The sequence below is a fragment of the Pezoporus occidentalis genome, unplaced genomic scaffold, assembly GCF_034315485.1.
Source record: "Pezoporus occidentalis ecotype Australia unplaced genomic scaffold, CSIRO_AGI_Poc_V1 ctg836, whole genome shotgun sequence".
NCBI lineage: Eukaryota > Metazoa > Chordata > Aves > Psittaciformes > Psittacidae > Pezoporus > Pezoporus occidentalis.
In genome coordinates this window covers 1-15,687 of record NW_026916199.1, presented here as the reverse complement: position 1 = coordinate 15,687, position 15,687 = coordinate 1, and the positions used below count along the sequence as shown (strand labels likewise).

General features: G+C 50.1%; 1 protein-coding gene across 1 annotated transcript; it reads right to left on the bottom strand.

Moving 5' to 3' along the window:
- Positions 1-210: 210 nt before the first annotated feature.
- SGF29 (SAGA complex associated factor 29) lies at positions 211-15,516 on the bottom strand. Its single transcript, XM_062604197.1, has 5 exons — positions 15,431-15,516; positions 11,011-11,157; positions 6,934-6,969; positions 4,205-4,367; positions 211-509 (listed from the first exon to the last, which is right to left on the bottom strand). The coding sequence occupies exons 1-5, from the start codon at positions 15,514-15,516 to the stop codon at positions 393-395; spliced, it is 549 nt and encodes a 182-aa protein (XP_062460181.1). The 3' UTR covers positions 211-392.
- Positions 15,517-15,687: the final 171 nt, after the last annotated feature.

Below are 15,687 nucleotides of genomic sequence, written 5' to 3'. Positions count from 1 at the left end.
TTTTTTCACCATTTTTCATTTTTTCACCGTTTTCCCCCATTTTTTTCCCCATTTCCACCCCGTTTTTGCCCTGTTTCAGGTCTCTTCTTCCTGCTCTCCCTGCAGCCCACCACGTACCCTTCTTTTTCCTATTTTCCTCATTTTTTCCCTGTTTTTCCCCATTTTTTCACCGTTTTTCACCATTTTTTCCCCATTTTTGCCCATTTCCACCCCGTTTTTGCCCGTTTTTGCCCCGTTTCGGGTCACTTCTTCCTGCTCTCCCTGCAGGCCACCACGTACCCTTCTTTTTCCCATTTTCCTCATTTTTACACCTTTTTTCCCCATTTTTCCCCATTTTTTCCCCGTTTTCCCCATTTCCACCCCGTTTTTGCCCATTTTTGCCCCGTTCCGGGTCACTTCTTCCTGCTCTCCCTGCAGGCCACCACGTAGCGCTGCGCCACGTTGAGGGGGGGCGAGTACCCGTCGGCGTACGAGGTGTCCTCAAACAGCACCGAGTAATCGTCCTGCGGCTGGGGGAGGGCAAGGAAAGGAAAACGTCACTTCCGGGTCACCTCCCGGAAGGCCCAGCTCACTTCCGGGTCACTTCCCGGAAAACTTAACTCGCTTCCGGGTTACTTCCCGGAAGTAACGCCCCATTTCCGGTCTCTTCTGCACGTCCTAGCCCACTTCCGGGTCACTTCCCGGAAGTCTTGCCCCATCTCCGGTCCCTTCTGCAAGTCCTAGCCCACTTCCGGGTCACTTCCCGGAATTATTAACTCGCTTTCGGGTCACTTCCCGGAAGTAACGTCCCATTTCTGGTCCCTTCTGCAAGTCCCAGCCCACTTCCGGGTCACTTCCCGGAAGTAACGCCCCATCTCCGGTCCTTTCTGCAAGTCCTAGCCCACTTCCGAGTCACTTCCCGGAAGTCCCATCCCATTTTTGGGTCTCTTTCGGAAGTCCCACCCCCTTTCCGGGTCACTACCCGGAAGTACCAGCACATTTCCGGGTCACTTTTGGCAGTCCCAGCCCATTTCCGGTCGCTTCCCGGAAGTGCCCCCTCGTTTGGGGGTCACTTCCCGGAAGTACCGGCACATTTCCGGGTTACTTCCGGGAAGCGCCAGGCCATTTCCGGGTCACTTCCCGGAAGACCCCGCCCATTCCCGGAAGTGCCACCCCCTTTTCTGGGTCACTTCCCAGAAGTTACAGCCCATGACCAGTCACTTCCGGGTCACTTCCCCAGCCCCATTGATCCCCATTGCTCCCCATTGATTCCCATTCAAACCCAGCCCCATTGATCCCCACTCAATCCCATTGATCCCCATAGCTCCCCATTGACCCCCATTGATCCCCGTTGATTCCCATTCATCCCCATCCCCATTGATCCCCACTCAATCCCATTGACTCCCATTGATCCCCATTGACCCCCACTGATCCCCATTGATTCCCATTCATCCCCAGCCCCATTGACCCCCATTGCTCCCCACTCAATCCCATTGATCCCCATTGACCCCCATTGCTTCCCATTGATCCCCATTGCTCCCCACTCAATCCCATTGACCCCCATTGCTCCCCACTCAATCCCATTGACTTCCATTGCTCCCCACTCAATCCCATTGCTCCCCATTGATCCCCATTGCTCCCCATTGAACCCCATTGCTCCCCACTCAATCCCATTGATCCCCATTGACCCCATTGAACCCCATTGCTTCCCATTGACCCCCATTGCTCCCCACTCAATCCCATTGACCCCCATTGCTCCCCATTGCCCCCGAGGTGTGACCCACACGCTGGGGGGGGGTGTGGATGAGCGCCCTATAGAAACACGTGGTCTGGGGGAATCCCCCCCATCCCCATCCCCATTGCTCCCCACTGACCCCCATTGCTCCCCACTCAATCCCATTGACTTCCATTGATCCCCATTGACCCCCATTGCTCCCCACTCAATCCCATTGATCCCCATTGCTCCCCATTGACCCCCATTGTTCCCCATTGCCCCCGAGGGGTGACCCACACGCTGGGGGGGGGTGTGGATGAGCGCCCTATAGAAACACGTGGTCTGGGGGAATCCCCCCCATCCCCATCCCCATTGATCCCCATTGACCCCCATTCAATCCCATTGACCCCCATTGATCCCCATTGACCCCCATTGCTCCCCACTCAATCCCATTGACCCCCATTGCTCCCCATTCAATCCCATTGACTTCCATTGATCCCCATTGACCCCCATTGCTCCCCATTCAATCCCATTGACTTCCATTGATCCCCATTGACCCCCATTGCTCCCCACTCAATCCCATTGACTTCCATTGATCCCATTGACCCCCATTGCTCCCCACTCAATCCCATTGACTTCCATTGATCCCCATTGACCCCCATTGCTCCCCACTCAATCCCATTGACCCCCATTGCTCCCCACTCAATCCCATTGACCCCCATTGCTCACCACTCAATCCCATTGACCCCCATTGCTCCCCACTCAATCCCATTGACTTCCATTGATCCCCACTCAATCCCATTGACCCCCATTGCTCCCCACTCAATCCCATTGACCCCCATTGCTCCCCATTGACCCCCATTGAACCCCACTCAATCCCATTGACTTCCATTGCTCCCCATTGACCCCCATTGCTCCCCACTCAATCCCATTGACCCCCATTGCTCCCCACTCAATCCCATTGACTTCCATTGATCCCCATTGACCCCCATTGCTCCCCACTCAATCCCATTGACTTCCATTGATCCCCATTGACCCCCATTGCTCCCCACTCAATCCCATTGACTTCCATTGATCCCCATTGACCCCCATTGCTCCCCACTCAATCCCATTGACTTCCATTGATCCCCATTGACCCCCATTGAACCCCACTCAATCCCATTGCTCCCCATTGATCCCCACTCAATCCCATTGATCCCCATAGCTCCCCATTGACCCCCATTGATCCCCAGCCCCATTGCTCCCCGTTGCTCCCCACTGACCCCCATTAATCCCCATTGATTCCCATCCCCAGCCCCATTGACCCCCATTGCTCCCCACTCAATCCCATTGACTTCCATTGCTCCCCATTGACCCCCATTGATCCCCACTCAATCCCATTGACTTCCATTGATCCCCATTGACCCCCATTGCTTCTCACTCAATCCCATTGACCCCCATTGCTCCCCATTGACCCCCATTGCTCCCCAATCCCATTGACTTCCATTGATCCCCATTGACCCCCATTGCTCCCCACTCAATCCCATTGACTTCCATTGATCCCCATTGACCCCCATTGCTCCCCACTCAATCCCATTGCTCCCCATTGATCCCCATTCAATCCCATTGACTTCCATTGATCCCCATTGACCCCCATTGCTCCCCACTCAATCCCATTGACTTCCATTGATCCCCATTGACCCCCATTGCTCCGCACTCAATCCCATTGACTTCCATTGATCCCCATTGACCCCCACTCAATCCCATTGACCCCCATTGCTCCCCACTCAATCCCATTGACTTCCATTGATCCCCATTGATCCCCATTGCTCCCCACTCAATCCCATTGACTTCCATTGATCCCCATTGACCCCCATTGCTCCCCACTCAATCCCATTGACTTCCATTGATCCCCATTGACCCCCATTGAACCCCACTCAATCCCATTGCTCCCCATTGATCCCCACTCAATCCCATTGATCCCCATAGCTCCCCATTGACCCCCATTGATCCCCAGCCCCATTGCTCCCCGTTGCTCCCCACTGACCCCCATTAATCCCCATTGATTCCCATCCCCAGCCCCATTGACCCCCATTGCTCCCCACTCAATCCCATTGACTTCCATTGCTCCCCATTGACCCCCATTGATCCCCACTCAATCCCATTGACTTCCATTGATCCCCATTGACCCCCATTGCTCCCCAATCCCATTGACTTCCATTGATACCCATTGACCCCCATTGCTCCCCACTCAATCCCATTGACTTCCATTGATCCCCATTGACCCCCATTGCTCCCCACTCAATCCCATTGCTCCCCATTGATCCCCATTCAATCCCATTGACTTCCATTGATCCCCATTGACCCCCATTGCTCCCCACTCAATCCCATTGACTTCCATTGATCCCCATTGACCCCCATTGCTCCCCACTCAATCCCATTGACCCCCATTGCTCCCCATTGACCCCCATTGCTCCCCACTCAATCCCATTGACTTCCATTGCTCCCCATTGCCCCCGAGGGGTGACCCACACGCTGGGGGGGGGTGTGGATGAGCGCCCTATAGAAACACGTGGTCTGGGGGTACAGGGCCAGCACGAGCTGCTCCCGTTGGAACAGAGCCTCCGGGTCCGTCTCCGGGTTCGTCTTCCACTGCGGCAGCGGGATGATGCGGCGCCGGCTCAGCGTGTGACGTCTATGGGGGGGGGACAGGGGGCTATGGGGTGTCTATGGGGCGCTATGGGGTGTCTATGGGGGTCTAAGGGGTGTCTATGGGGCTCTAAAGAGTGTCTATGGGGTGTCTATGGGGCTCTATGGGGTGTCTATGGGGCTCTATGGGGCACTATGGGGGTCTATGAGGGGTCTTCCACTGCGGCAGCGGGATGATGCGGCGCCGGCTCAGCGTGTGACATCTATGGGGTGTCTATGGGGGTCTAAGGGGTGTCTATGGGGCGCTACGGGGTGTCTATGGGGTGTCTATGGGGCTCTATGGGGTGTCTATGGGGCACTATGGGGTGTCTATGGGGCTCTATGGGGTGTCTATGGGGCTCTATGGGGTGTCTATGGGGCACTATGGGGTGTCTATGGGGCTCTATGGGGTGTCTATGGGGCTCTATGGGGTGTCTATGGGGCTCTATGGGGGTCTATGAGGGGTCTTCCACTGCGGCAGCGGGATGATGCGGCGCCGGCTCAGCGTGTGACGTCTATGGGGGGCATAGGGGGCTGTGGGGCGGCTATGGGGCGCTATGGGGCTCTATGGGGTGTCTATGGTGGTCTAAGGGGTGTCTAGGGGGTGATATGGGGTGTCTATGTTGTCTCTATGGGGTGCCTATGGGTGTCTATGGGGTGTCTATGGGGGTCTAAAGAGTGTCTATGGGGCTCTATGGGGTGTCTATGGGGGTCTAAGGGGTCTCTATGGGGCGATATGGGGTGCTATGGGGCGTCTATGGGGGTCTATGTGGTGTCTATGGGGCTCTATGGGGTGTCTATGGGTGTCTATGGGGTGTCTATGGGGCACTATGGGGCACTATGGGGCTCTATGGGGTGTCTATGGGGCGCTACGGGGTGTCTATGGGTGTCTAAAGAGTGTCTATGGGGCTCTATGGGGTGTCTATGGGGGTCTAAGGGGTGTCTAGGGGGCGATATGGGGTGTCTATGGGGTCTCTATGGGGCGCTATGGGGTGTCCATGGGGCAATATGGGGCACTATGGGGCGTCTATGGGGCTCTATGGGGCTCTATGGGGTTCTATGGGGTGTCTATGGGGGTCTAAGGGGTGTCTATGGGGCGATATGGGGTGTCTATGGGGCACTATGGGGTGTCTATGGGTGTCTAAAGAGTGTCTATGGGGCTCTATGGGGTGTCTATGTGGGTCTAAGGGGTGTCTAGGGGGCGATATGGGGTGTCTATGGGGCTCTATGGGGGTCTATGGGGCTCTATGGGGGTCTATGGGGCTCTATGGGGGTCTATGAGGGGTCTTCCACTGCGGCAGCGGGATGATGCGGCGCCAGCTCAGCGTGTGCTGTCTATGGGGGGGGTATAGGGGGCTGTGGGGCGGCTATGGGGTGTCTATGGGTGTCTATGGTTGCCTATGGGGTGTCTATGGTGTTTCTATGGGGGTCTAAGGGGTCTCTATGGGGCGATACGGGGTGTCTATGGGGGTCTAAGGGGTGTCTATGGGGCACTATGGGGTGTTTATGGGGCGCTATGGGGCTCTAAGGGGTGTCTATGGGGGTCTATGGGGTGTCTATGGGGTGTCTATGGGGCGCTATGGGGCTCTATGGGGTGTCTATGGGGGTCTAAGGGGTGTCTATGGGGCGATATGGAGTGTCTATGGGGCTCTATGGGGTGTCTATGGGGTTCTAAGGGGTGTCTATGGGGAGATATGGGGTGTCTATGGGGTCTCTATGGGGCGCTATGGGGTGTCTATGGGGCACTATGGGTGTCTATGGGGCTCTATGGGGCGCTATGGGGTGTCTATGGGGCTCTATGGGTGTCTATGGGGCTCTATGGGGCTCTAAGGGGTGTCTATGGGGGTCTATGGGGTGTCTATGGGGTGTCTATGGGGCGCTATGGGGCTCTATGGGGTGTCTATGGGGGTCTAAGGGGTGTCTATGGGTGTCTATGGGGCGCTATGGGGTGTCTATGGGGTGTCTATGGGGGTCTAAGGGGTGTCTATGGGATGATATGGGGTGTCTATGGGGTCTCTATGGGGTGCTATGGGGTGTCTATGGGGCACAATGGGGTGTCTATGGGGCGCTATGGGGTGTCTATGGGGGTCTATGGGTGTCTATGGGGTGGCTATGGGGCTCTAAAGAGTGTCTATGGAGTGTCTATGGGGGTCTAAGGGGTGTCTATGGGATGATATGGGGTGTCTATGGGGCACAATGGGGTGCCTATGGGGTGTCTATGGGTGTCTATGGGGTGTCTATGGGGTGGCTATGGAGGTCTATGGGGTGTCTATGGGGGGCTATGGAGGTCTATGGTGCTCTATGGGGCGTCTATGGGGCACTATGGGGTGTCTGTGGGGCGCTATGGGGTATCTACGGGGCACTATGGGTTGGCTATGGTGTGGCTATAGAGCGCTATGGGGCGCCATGGGGTGCCTATGGGGCGCTATGGGGTCTCTATGGAGGTCTATGGAGTGCTATGGGGCGCTATGGGGTGGCTATGGGGCTCTATAGGGTCTCTATGGAGGTCTATGGGGGGGCTATGGGGCTCTATGGGGTGCCTATGGGGCGCTATGGGGCAGGACCGCACTCACTCTTTGCCCTCTTCATCGATGTCATCGACCTCGTACCTGGGGGGGGGACACCCAAAAATGGGGTCAAAAAGGGGGATTTTGGGTCACTTTGGGGGCTCAAATTTGGGGGGATTTGGGTCATTTTTGTGATTTTGAGGTGGTTTGGGCCAAATTTGGGCAGTTTTGAGGCTAATTTTGGGTGGGTTTTGATCATTTTGGGGGATTTGGGCTATTTTGGTTCATTTTTGTCAGATTTTGGCTAATTTTTTGTCTGGTTTGGGTCATTTTCGGCTGCTTTGGGGCTGTTTTTGGTCATTTTGGTCAGATTTTGGCTAAATTTTGCCTGGTTTGGGTCATTTTGGGGGATTTGGGCCGCTTTGGGGCTATTTTGGGTCATTTTGGTCAAATTTTGGCTAAATTTTGCCTGTTTTGGGTTATTTGGGGGGATTTGGGCCGCTTTGGGGCTATTTTGGGTCATTTTGGTTGAATTTTGGCTGAATTTTGCCTGGTTTGGGCCATTTTGGTCAGATTTTGGCAGGTTTGGGGCTATTTTGGGTCATTTTGCTCAGATTTGGACCTTTTTGACTCATTGTTCTCAGATTTGGTCCAATTTGGGCTATTTTGGCTCAGTTTGCTCAGGTTTGGGCAATTTAGGGATTATTTTGTGTCATTTTTGGCCATTTGGGGGCTATTTTGGGTCATTTTGGTCACATTTTGGCTGTTTTGGGGCTATTTTGGGTCATTTTGCTCAGATTTGGGTCATTTTGGTCAATTTTGGGCCATTTTGGAGCTATTTGGGCTCATTTTGCTCAGATTTGGGCCGTCTGGGGGCTATTTTGGGCCATTTTGGGCGTATTTTGGGTCATTTTGGTCTGTTTTGGGGCTATTTTGGGTCATTTTGGTCACAATTTTAGCCATTTGGGGGCGATTTTGGGTCATTTTGCTCAGATTTGGGCTGTTTGGGGGCTATTTGGGCTCATTTGGCTGAGATTTGGGCTGTTTTGGGGCTATTTTGGCTCATTTTTTCACAGATTTTGGCCGTTTTTGGGTGATTTTGGGTCATTTTGCTCAGATTTGGGTCATTTTGGTCACTTTTGGGCCGTTTGGGGGTTATTTGGGCTCATTTTGCTCAGAGTTTGGCTGTTTGGGGGCAATTTTGGGTCATTTTGCTCAGATTTGGGCCATTTTGGGGCTATTTTGGGGCTATTTTGGGTAATTCTGGCCACAATTTTGGCCCTTTTGGGGCGATTTTGGGTCATTTTGCTCAGATTTGGGCCGTTTGGGGGCAATTTTGGGCCATTTTGGGCGTATTTTGGGTTATTTTGGGCTGTTTTGGGGCTATTTTAGCTCATTTTTGCTCAGATATTGGCCGTTTTTGGGTGATTTTGGGTCATTTTGCTCAGATTTGGGCCGTTTGGGGGCAATTTTGGGCCGTTTTGGGTCATTTTGGGCGTATTTTGGGGCTCACTTGTTGGCAGCATGGCTGTAGCTCACCACCTCAGCCAGGATCCATTGCTCATCCCCCTCCAGGCCTGGTTTGGGGCCATTTTGGGTCATTTTGGGCACATTTTGGCTGTTTGGGGGTGATTTTGGGTCATTTTACTCAGATTTGGGTCATTTTGCTCAGATTTGGGCTGTTTGGGGGCTATTTGGGCTCATTTGGCTCAGGTTTTGGCCATTTTGGGGCTATTTTGGGTCATTTTGCTCAGATTTGGGTCATTTTGCTCAGATTTGCGCCGTTTGGGGGCAATTTGGGGCCATTTTGGACGTATTTTGGGTCATTTTGGGTGTATTTTGGGTCATTTTGGGCTGTTTTGGGTGTATTTTGGGTCATTTTGGCCACAATTTTGGCCGTTTTGCGGCGATTTTGGGTCATTTTGCTCAGATTTGGGTCATTTTGCTCAGATTTGGGCTGTTTTGGGGCTATTTTGGGCCGTTTTGGGTCATTTTGGTCACATTTTGGCCGTTTGGGGCATACTTTGGGTCATTTTGGGCGTATTTTGGTCCGTTTTGGGGCTCACTTGTTGGCAGCATGGCTGTAGCTCACCACCTCGGCCAGGATCCATTGCTCATCCCCCTCCAGGCCTGGTTTGGGGCAATTTTGGGTCATTTTGGGCACATTTTGGGTCATTTTGCTCAGATTTGGGCCGTTTGGGGTCAATTTTGGGCCGTTTTGGGTCATTTTGGGCGTGTTTTGGTTGTATTTTGGTCCATTTTGGGGCTCACTTGTTGGCAGCATGGCTGTAGCTCACCACCTCGGCCAGGATCCATTGCTCATCCCCCTCCAGGCCTGGTTTGGGGCCATTTTGGGTCATTTTGCTCAGATTTGGGTCATTTTGCTCAGATTTGGGTCATTTTGCTCAGATTTGGGCCGTTTGGGGTCAATTTTGGGCCGTTTTGGGTCATTTTGGGCGCATTTTGGGCCATTTTGGGCGTATTTTGGTCCATTTTGGGGCTCACTTGTTGGCAGCATGGCTGTAGCTCACCACCTCGGCCAGGATCCATTGCTCATCCCCCTCCAGGCCTGGTTTGGGGCCATTTTGGGTCATTTTGCTCAGATTTGGGTCATTTTCCTCAGATTTGGGTCATTTTGCTCAGATTTGGGCCGTTTGGGGTCAATTTTGGGCCGTTTTGGGTCATTTTGGGCGCATTTTGGGCCATTTTGGGCGTATTTTGGTCCATTTTGGGGCTCACTTGTTGGCAGCATGGCTGTAGCTCACCACCTCGGCCAGGATCCATTGCTCATCCCCCTCCAGGCCTGGTTTGGGGCCATTTTGGGTCATTTTGCTCAGATTTGGGTCATTTTCCTCAGATTTGGGTCATTTTGCTCAGATTTGGGCCGTTTGGGGTCAATTTTGGGCCGTTTTGGGTCATTTTGGGCGCATTTTGGGCCATTTTGGGCGTATTTTGGTCCATTTTGGGGCTCACTTGTTGGCAGCATGGCTGTAGCTCACCACCTCGGCCAGGATCCATTGCTCATCCCCCTCCAGGCCTGGTTTGGGGCCATTTTGGGTCATTTTGCTCAGATTTGGGTCATTTTCCTCAGATTTGGGTCATTTTGCTCAGATTTGGGCCGTTTGGGGTCAATTTTGGGCCGTTTTGGGTCATTTTGGGCGCATTTTGGGCCATTTTGGGCGTATTTTGGTCCATTTTGGGGCTCACTTGTTGGCAGCATGGCTGTAGCTCACCACCTCGGCCAGGATCCATTGCTCATCCCCCTCCAGGCCTGGTTTGGGGCCATTTTGGCTCATTTTGCTCAGATTTGGGTCATTTTCCTCAGATTTGGGTCATTTTGCTCAGATTTGGGCCGTTTGGGGTCAATTTTGGGCCGTTTTGGGTCATTTTGGGCGCATTTTGGGCCATTTTGGGCGTATTTTGGTCCATTTTGGGGCTCACTTGTTGGCAGCATGGCTGTAGCTCACCACCTCGGCCAGGATCCATTGCTCATCCCCCTCCAGGCCTGGTTTGGGGCCATTTTGGGTCATTTTGCTCAGATTTGGGTCATTTTCCTCAGATTTGGGTCATTTTGCTCAGATTTGGGCCGTTTGGGGTCAATTTTGGGCCGTTTTGGGTCATTTTGGGCGCATTTTGGGCCATTTTGGGCGTATTTTGGTCCATTTTGGGGCTCACTTGTTGGCAGCATGGCTGTAGCTCACCACCTCGGCCAGGATCCATTGCTCATCCCCCTCCAGGCCTGGTTTGGGGCCATTTTGGCTCATTTTGCTCAGATTTGGGTCATTTTCCTCAGATTTGGGTCATTTTGCTCAGATTTGGGCCGTTTGGGGTCAATTTTGGGCCGTTTTGGGTCATTTTGGGCGCATTTTGGGCCATTTTGGGCGTATTTTGGTCCATTTTGGGGCTCACTTGTTGGCAGCATGGCTGTAGCTCACCACCTCGGCCAGGATCCATTGCTCATCCCCCTCCAGGCCTGGTTTGGGGCCATTTTGGGTCATTTTGCTCAGATTTGGGTCATTTTCCTCAGATTTGGGTCATTTTGCTCAGATTTGGGCCGTTTGGGGTCAATTTTGGGCCGTTTTGGGTCATTTTGGGCGCATTTTGGGCCATTTTGGGCGTATTTTGGTCCATTTTGGGGCTCACTTGTTGGCAGCATGGCTGTAGCTCACCACCTCGGCCAGGATCCATTGCTCATCCCCCTCCAGGGCCTTCACCCTCGCCGCCACCTTGTCCCCAGGCTTGGCCACGTAGTCACCGGCAGCCGGGACGGCGCCGCAGAGCGGGGGGGGCCTGAAAAACACCCAAAATACAGAGATTTTAACCCAAAAACCAGGGATTTTAACCCAAAATACAGGGATTTTAACCCAAAATCCAGGGATTTTAACCTGAAATCCAGGGATTTCCAAAAAAACACCAGTTTTCACCCGAAATCCAGGGATTTTAACCCAAAATCCACGGATTTTAACCCAAAATCCAGGGATTTTAACCTGAAATCCAGGGATTTCCAAAAAAACACCAGTTTTCACCCGAAATCCAGGGATTTTAACCCAAAATCCGGGGATTTTACCCCAAAATACGGGGATTTTAACCCGAAATCCAGGGATTTTAACCCGAAATACAGGGATTTACACCCAAAACACAGGGATTTTAACCCAAAATACAGGGATTTTAACCCGAAATACAGGGATTTTAACCCAAAATCCGGGATTTTAACCCAAAATACAGGGATTTCCAAAAAAACACCAGTTTTCACCCGAAATCCAGGGATTTTAACCCAAAATCCGGGGATTTTAACCCAAATACAGGGATTTTAACCCAAATACAGGGATTTTAACCCAAATACAGGGATTTTAACCCAAAATCCGGGGATTTTAACCCAAAATACAGGGATTTTAACCCAAAATACAGGGATTTTAACCTGAAATCCAGGGATTTTAACCCGAAATACAGGGATTTTAACCCAAAATACAGGGATTTTAACCCAAAATACAGGGATTTTAACCCAAAATACAGGGATTTTAACCCAAAATACAGGGATTTTAACCCAAAACCCAGGGATTTTAACCCAAAACCCAGGGATTTTAACCCAAAATACAGGGATTTTAACCCAAAATACAGGCATTTTAACCCAAAATCCAGGGATTTTAACCTGAAATCCAGGGATTTCCAAAAAAACACCAGTTTTCACCCGAAATCCAGGGATTTTAACCCAAAATCCACGGATTTTAACCCAAAATCCAGGGATTTTAACCTGAAATCCAGGGATTTCCAAAAAAACACCAGTTTTCACCCGAAATCCAGGGATTTTAACCCAAAATCCGGGGATTTTACCCCAAAATACGGGGATTTTAACCCGAAATCCAGGGATTTTAACCCGAAATACAGGGATTTACACCCAAAACACAGGGATTTTAACCCAAAATACAGGGATTTTAACCCGAAATACAGGGATTTTAACCCAAAATCCGGGATTTTAACCCAAAATACAGGGATTTCCAAAAAAACACCAGTTTTCACCCGAAATCCAGGGATTTTAACCCAAAATCCGGGGATTTTAACCCAAATACAGGGATTTTAACCCAAATACAGGGATTTTAACCCAAATACAGGGATTTTAACCCAAAATCCGGGGATTTTAACCCAAAATACAGGGATTTTAACCCAAAATACAGGGATTTTAACCTGAAATCCAGGGATTTTAACCCAAAATACAGGGATTTTAACCCAAAATACAGGGATTTTAACCCAAAATACAGGGATTTTAACCCAAAATACAGGGATTTTAACCCAAAACCCAGGGATTTTAACCCAAAACCCAGGGATTTTAACCCAAAATACAGGGATTTTAACCCAAAATACAGGCATTTTAACCCGAAATACAGCGATTTACAACGAAAATCCAGGGATTTCCAAAAAAACACCAGTTTTCACCCAAAACACAGGGATTTTAACCCAAAATACAGGGATTTACACCCAAAATACAGGGATTTCCAAAAAAACACCAGTTTTCACCCGAAATCCAGGGATTTTAACCCAAAATACAGGGATTTACACCCAAAATACAGGGATTTCCAAAAAAACACCAGTTTTCACCCGAAATCCAGGGATTTTAACCCAAAATACAGGGATATTAACCCAAAATACAGGGATTTTAACCCAAAATCCAGGGATCTTAACCCAAAAACCAGGGATCTTAACCCAAAATAGAAGGATTTTAACCCAAAATCCAGGGATTTCAAAAAAACACCAGTTTTCACCCAAAAACCAGGGATTTTAACCCAAAATACAGGGATTATCACCCAAAATACAGGGATTTTCACCCAAAATCCAGGGATTTTAACCCAAAATCCACGCATTTCCGTCCAAAATCCAGGGATTTCCAAAAAGCCACAAGTTTCCACCCAAAATCCAGGGATTTACACCCAAAATCCAGGGATTTATAACCAAAAGCCAGGGATTTACACCCAAAATCAATGGATTTCAAAAAAAACACCAGTTTTCACCCAAAATCCATGAATTTCTACCCGAAATCCAGGGATTTCAAAAAAAAACACCAGATTTCACCCAAAATCCAGGGATTTTAACCCAAAATCCGGGGATTTTAACCCAAAATACAGGGATTTTAACCCAAAAACCAGGGATCTTAACCCAAAATACAGGGATTTTAACCCAAAATACAGGGATTTACAACGAAAATCCATGGATTTCCAAAAAAACACCAGTTTTCACCCAAAACACAGGGATTTTAACCCAAAACACAGGGATTTTAACCCAAAACACAGGGATTTTAACCCAAAATACAGGAATTTTAACTCAAAATACAGAGATTTTAACCCGAAATACAGGGATTTTAACTCAAAATACAGAGATTTTAACCCAAAATAGAGGGATTTTAACCCAAAATCCAGGGATTTCCAAAAAACACCAGTTTTCACCCGAAATCCAGGGATTTACACCCAAAATCCAGGGATTTACACCCAAAATCCAGGGATTTTAACCCGAAATACAGGGATTTACACCCAAAATCCAGGGATTTGAACCCAAAAACCGGGGATTTTAACCCAAAATCCAGGGATTTACAACCAAAATCCAGGGATTTACACCCAAAATACAAGGATCTTAACCCAAAATACAGGGATTTTAACCCAAAATCCGGGGATTTTAACCCAAAATCCAGGGATTTTAACCCAAAATACAGGGATCTTAACCCAAAATACAGGGATTTTAACCCAAAATACAGGGATTTACACCCAAAATACAGGGATTTCCAAAAAAACACCAGTTTTCACCCGAAATCCAGGGATTTTAACCCAAAATCTGAGGATTTTAACCCAAAAAACAGGGATTTTAACCCAAAATACAGGGATTTAACCCAAAATCCAGGGATTTTAACCCAAAATCTGGGGATTTTAACCCAAATCCAGGGATTTTAACCCAAAATCCAGGGATTTTAACCCAAAACCCAGGGATTTTAACCCAAAATACAGGGATTTATAACCAAAATCCAGGGATTTTAACCCAAAATACACGGATTTTAAACCCAAATACAGGGATTTTAACCCAAAATAGAGGAATTTTAACCCAAAATACAGGGATTTACAACGAAAATCCAGGGATTTCAAAAAAACCACCAGTTTTCACCCAAAATCCACGGATTTTAACCCAAAATCCAGGGATTTTAACCCAAAATCGAGGGATTTCCGTCCAAAATCCAGGGATTTCCAAAAAGCCACAAGTTTCCACCCAAAATCCAGGGATTTACACCCAAAACCCAGGGATTTACACCCAAAACCCAGGGATTTTAACCCAAAATCCAGGGATTTCCAAAAAAACACCAGTTTTCACCCGAAATCCACAGATTTACACCCAAAATCCACGCATTTCTGTCCAAAATCCATGAATTTCCATTCAAACTCCATGGATTTCCAAAAAACCATGAGTTTCCACCCAAAATCCAGGGATTTCCACCCAAAATCCAGGGATTTACACCCAAAATCCAGGGATTTACACCCAAAATCAATGGATTTCCAAAAAAACGCCAGTTTTCACCCAAAATCCAGGCATTTACACCCAAAATCCAGGGATTTTAACCCCAAATCTACGGATTTACATCCAAAATCCATGAATTTCCACCCAAATTCCATGGATTTCCAAAAAAACACAAGTTTCTACCCAAAATCCACAGATTTACACCCAAAAACCATGGATTTACACCCAAAATCTATGAATTGCCCCCCCAGCCCCATTGATTCCCCCCAGCCCCATAGATCCCCCCCTTCCAGCCCCATAGATCCCCCCCCTCCAGCCCCATAGATCCCCCCCCTCCAGCCCCATAGATCCCCCCCTCCAGCCCCATAGATCCCCCCTCCAGCCCCATAGATCCCCCCCTTCCAGCCCCATAGATCCCCCCCCTCCAGCCCCATTGATTCCCCCCTCCAGCCCCATAGATCCCCCCCCTCCAGCCCCATTGATTCCCCCTTCCAGCCCCATAGATCCCCCCCTCCAGCCCCATTGATTCCCCCTTCCAGCCCCATAGATCCCCCCAGCCCCATAGATTCCCTACTTCTCCCCCGGCTTCCCGATCCATAGGGGCAGGGTCATGGCGCACTGCTGCAGCAGGGTCATGAGCACCCCCCTCCTCAGCCCCATTGATTCCCCCTTCCAGCCCCATTGATTCCCCCTTCCAGCCCCATAGATCCCCCCCCTCCAGCCCCATTGATTCCCCCCCTCCAGCCCCATTGATTCCCCCCTCCAGCCCCATTGATTCCCCCCTCCAGCCCCATAGATCCCCCCCCAGATTCCCCCTTCCAGCCCCATAGA

Excerpts from the sequence above, each read along its gene's own strand:
- SGF29 (XM_062604197.1), bottom strand. The coding sequence starts at position 15,516 with ATGGGGCTGAGGAGGGGGGTGCTCATGACCCTGCTGCAGCAGTGCGCC. Across the intron at positions 11,158-15,430 it reads ATCGGGAAGCCGGGGGAGAA|GCCCCCCCCGCTCTGCGGCG; the intron begins GTAGGGAATCTA and ends GGTGTTTTTCAG. Across the intron at positions 6,970-11,010 it reads TACAGCCATGCTGCCAACAA|GTACGAGGTCGATGACATCG; the intron begins GTGAGCCCCAAA and ends TCCCCCCCCCAG.